The 4,737-nt window shown below is 46.9% G+C and overlaps 1 protein-coding gene across 1 annotated transcript; it reads left to right on the plus strand.

Annotated features, from left to right (window-relative positions):
* The first annotated feature begins 363 nt into the window (after nt 1–363).
* On the plus strand, nt 364–2,284 carry LOC123163055 (putative F-box/FBD/LRR-repeat protein At4g03220). Its single transcript, XM_044580818.1, has 3 exons — nt 364–1,521; nt 1,646–1,870; nt 1,990–2,284. Exons 1-3 carry the CDS (start codon nt 397–399, stop codon nt 2,275–2,277), a joined length of 1,638 nt encoding a protein of 545 aa, XP_044436753.1. The 5' UTR covers nt 364–396; the 3' UTR covers nt 2,278–2,284.
* Nucleotides 2,285–4,737: the final 2,453 nt, after the last annotated feature.

Below are 4,737 nucleotides of genomic sequence, written 5' to 3' on the forward strand. Positions count from 1 at the left end.
CATGGACACCATATACATACGTATGTGTTATACGGGTTATACGGGGCTTGGATATGGGATACGGGGTTTGGATATGGGCAGCGGCGGGCCGGAGAAAAAATATATGGTGGGGGTCAAGAATACCCCTAGGAAATTGAGTTAGGGGGAGCACTGAAGCAAGGCTCGTGTCCTTGTGGACATACTCGGTTTAGGTGCACATAAAGTCGTAAACCTTTTTCCTGTCGTGAGAGGCCGAACGTACACCAATCTGAGTATCCGACTTATATTGACCCACGTTGTTGCCGAACGTACACCAATCCGTGTATCCGACTTATATTGACCCAAAAGCTTCCAAAACTTATATTGACCCACGTTGTTGCAAGCCCGAATACCCTATCGCGTGCACGAGATAGATCGATGGAGCTGCGCCTATCGCCAGCACCGCCTCGATCGGCCGGCGGAGTGGACCGCATCAGCACCCTCTCCAGTGGTGGTGAACGATCAGGCCGCAGCGCAAGCGCCCGCTCCTCCCAGCGCATCTTCGAGCCCGTGTTCACCTCCAAGTCCGACTCGCTGTCCCTGCTGCGGCCCGGAAGTCTCTTCGGCTTGCCGGCGCCGTCGCCGCGAGCTAGCGGTACAGGCGGCGTGGACCGCATCAGCGACCTCCCTGACGACCTGCTCCTCCTGGTCCTCGCCCGCCTCTGCTGCGTCCGCACCGCCGCCCGCGCCAGTGTCCTATCCCGGCGGTGGCGTGGCCTCTGGACCCGCCTCCCCACGCTCGTCTTCCGCGACGTCCCCTTCCCCTCCGTCAAACCGGTGCTCGCCCGCGTGGTCTCCTCCGGCTCCACCTCGACGGTGTCCCGTCTTGTCATCTGCCCCCCGAATCGACCCTTCTCGGTCCGCGAGGGGGAGCGCCGCGTCAGCCTCGCCTCGCTGCTGCGCACCGCGGCGCGGCTCTCGCCGGAGCAGCTCATTCTCGCCATCCCATCGGGCGAAGATTTCTTTAATAGTGTCGAGCTGCCGTGCTTCGAGCGCGCCACCTCCATCTGGCTCCACTCCCGCGTCGCCGTCTGGCCGCCGGCCACCGGTGAATTATTCCCCGCGCTCACAACGCTGGTGCTCTCAGGCTGCGCCTCCGCGGCCTACCCCGCCCTCGAGGACCTGGTCCTCCGCTGCCCGCGGCTGCGCGTGCTCAGGTACACACTACCCGCCGGCTTCCTAGTTGACATCACGGTGCGCTCGTTGTCGCTGCGGGAGCTCTTCATCGAGGACACCTCAGATCGTTGGACATGGATACGCAACATAGACGTAACAGCACCCATGCTCGAGCGACTAACCCTGTCCTCCCACGTCCGTGACCCCACCAGCTTCTCGGTCTTGGCGCCGATGGCAAGCAATATTTCGTGGCGCTGCCATTACAACGGCGGGTTCAAGGAGCTCCCTGACTGGACACTCCAGACAGTGAGCTTGCTGTCAACAACGACGAGGGCGGCAGCGGCAGACGGACCACAACTTCCGGTGCTGCGCATTGCCGCAATCAAGGTCAGTTCGTCACTCGCAGGAGTATACTCTACTTCTCAAGAATCCCAAGTTCCCAACCCGAAGTTTAAAAGATGTGGTTCAAAAGGATTTATGATGGAATTGTTTGCTCAAATATAATATGCAGGAACCATATTATTACCGGCGTGTATTTTGGGCGCAAGATGATTTTTCTCGTGAATTAGAGAAACATCTACGGATGCAGGTTGCGGTGCACTTTTCTGTCTTGGACTTGGAGCTGCACCTTGCACCTTTGGGCCATGTTTATGGAGCAGTAGCTTTTTACTTCCTCCGGATGCATAAGATTTGTACTGCCATACGTAGGCTCAAGGTTGCCGTACCCCAATCCACGGTAGGTTTGTGATTAATTAATTATAATTCTCTATGTGATGTAGTCCTTGTTCAGCATATCAGTTATTTTCTTATTATCTATATAGTAATTCTTCCTTTTACATTGATTTTTATTCTTAGGACAAAGAGAAATGTCAAGAATATTGTGGCTGCGAGCCAGCCGATTGGACAAGCCAAATTGTTTCCTTGACGAAGCTTGAAGAAGTGGAAATCGATGGTTTCCAAGGAGACAAGCGTGAGTTTGACTTCCTAGAACATCTATTGAAATGTGCACCAATCCTTATCAATGTGATTCTCAAGCACTCGGGTGAGGGCGTGCCAAGTGAAGCAAAAATTCACGAGTTCTCCTTGGCGCATCCTTCCGTGGATTGGCACTATGTTATATCTTCTGGTTCTGTATCTATGTAACCCTAGGTAGTGATACAATGAGAATTTAGGTTCCGTGAAAACGTTATTAAACTCATGTTGTTGGAGCCTTGCAAATGTGGGAAGATGACATATATCAAGCTTGATTATACATGCATATATCCTCGTTCTTATGCTATATGGTGGCTTCTTGTTGATTTTACCTCTTTTAGAACTTTTGAGGACTGCATTTTCATTACGTTGGGCAGAATTTGTCACATGTGTGTAAAAAGGAAACAGAAGTTCAAAACAAACCAATGTACTCCCTCTTTAAATTTGTTTTTAGAGTCCATGACAGTGTCAAACCGTCTTATATTAAGTTACAGAGGGAGTACAAAGAAAGAAAAACTCAAACAAATTATTTTGCCCCGACCACAAGGCATCCATTCATGATCATGAAAAGGACTTGTATGAAGTAGATTCTATCATATACAAGTCAAAAATTAACCAACAAAAGCATAAACTAAATAGGAACCACGAAACATAAAGAAATATTGCCCGGGTTGAAGCCCGCATTCTATGAGGTCGTAAATTTCTTTGCCGACCCGAAACTTCATCCTTGCTTAATGAAAATGGAGTATACCTATCTCCTAGTTGACTGAGAATTAACTAACACTGTGATGATTTTACAAATTTTGCATACTGATTAAAGCAAAAAGTCATATTCTTATAATGTGCTCATCTAAAAGAAAAAATATAGCATTGTCGACATAAATTAACTAATTCCGGTCAATTTCACGAATTGTTCTGTGTGTTGTAATAATGTTTATCTAGGTTGAAAAAAGCTATATTTCCTAATATTCTCATCGATAAAAAAATATTTGAATTATAGCACAGCTATTTATTTTTTTTGCAAAAGACCAAAGGCCATATATTAAGTAGCACAACCCCTTAAACCTTACAGAAAATGAATAATACATCCAAATCCTTCGGGTGCCGAAGTACTCTTCCTCTGCATCCACCAGTGGTGTGCCGTGTGTAAAGGTCATTGCCGCCTCTAGGCTACCTTCACAATGAAGAAAACTTGTTTAAACCCATGAGCTCGTAGAAGTAGCGACCGAAAAGTCGTTAATGTAGACCAGAAGATGCTGGCAGCCTCTAGGCTTCCGCCACAGCAAAGAAAACAAGTCAAGGTACAGAAGCTTCACACTCTCTCGGAGAAGGCCGAGACTACCCAACCTTCATCGGTTGGAACTCAAGCTAGAGGACCAAGACGTGCAACCATGTACTCAGCATCTTGGGACAGTGCACGTGAGACAAACCTATAGAAAAAAAAGGCAAACCCAAAGAATGAGATTTGAGGACACGTCAGCTTCCACATGCCTCCCTGTCATCCGAGGAAGCCTCGCCGAAGCAAGGATAAGGCGAGGAGACTTTATTTCACACCGATAATGACACTATCGTCACACCACCATCAGACGAAGACCTATCTCTTTTTTTGTAGGGTAGGACGGAGACCTATCTAATGCTCCAAGAGGAGGAAACTACGGCTCCCATCAGTATATCGAGGCCTCTCCGCACACCCCCACCGACGAAGCCAGCGGAGGAGAAGGAGGCCGTAAAGTGGAAAATTTAGCGGAAGCGCTAGGTAGCGGCATATCATGCACCGTTCGTTCATCTTTGCTTTGCTTCGAGATGTGGTTATCTTGCCTTGAGTTATTGTGTGTCAGTTTCTACTTTTTATACAATATAAAAGCATATACATCGGTTAATACAGATGTGGATCCATTAGAGTGCAGCATAGTAAAAATTTGGATGATAGATATGTTTTGAGTGAGAGATGTGTTTTTTTAATATATATATACAGACGGTCTATTCTGCTAATATTAGCAAAATAACTATTCTGTACACCACTTCCGCACTGCACGCTGAACGTAAGTGCACCTCATTCTTTGAACCAAGTGTGCTGCAGTACTCACACGAGTGAACTTCTCGTCGAAAAAAACTGCATGCGTTATTTTTTCGGTATTGTTTTTGCTCTAATTTTTTAACCGTTTATCGGAATGAGGCGTGTAATATACTGTTGAAAAGCTATGGATTAGGCGCAACTTCAACATGTTGAACACTTTTCGAGATTTCACACGGTTTAAGAGCAGTTTTGAAAATAGTGCGGCCCATGACGAGTGGCAGCGAGCATTTTTTCGCGATTTCTTCTAAACCGCTCGTCGGAATGAAGCAAACGATACGCCATTGGATAGATATCATCGAGGCGCATCTTTTTCATATATAAATGTTTCTCTAATTCCTTACGGTTTAAGAGCAGTTGCAAATTTACTAAATGGCGGAATTCTGTTTTTCAAAAAAATTCACATTTTCGGTACTGTTTTCACTCCAGTTTTTGAACCGTTTGTCGAAACGAGGCGTGTGATACGCCGTGAAAAGCTATGAACGAGGCGCAACTTTCATATGTTGAAATATTTTTGAAATACCTTACGGTTTTAAGTTAATTTTGAAAATCGTGCG

This window comes from Triticum aestivum, chromosome 7B, assembly GCF_018294505.1.
Source record: "Triticum aestivum cultivar Chinese Spring chromosome 7B, IWGSC CS RefSeq v2.1, whole genome shotgun sequence".
NCBI lineage: Eukaryota > Viridiplantae > Streptophyta > Magnoliopsida > Poales > Poaceae > Triticum > Triticum aestivum.

Excerpts from the sequence above, each read along its gene's own strand:
- LOC123163055 (XM_044580818.1), top strand. The coding sequence starts at position 397 with ATGGAGCTGCGCCTATCGCCAGCACCGCCTCGATCGGCCGGCGGAGTG. Across the intron at positions 1,522-1,645 it reads TGCGCATTGCCGCAATCAAG|GAACCATATTATTACCGGCG; the intron begins GTCAGTTCGTCA and ends TATAATATGCAG. Across the intron at positions 1,871-1,989 it reads TTGCCGTACCCCAATCCACG|GACAAAGAGAAATGTCAAGA; the intron begins GTAGGTTTGTGA and ends TTTTATTCTTAG.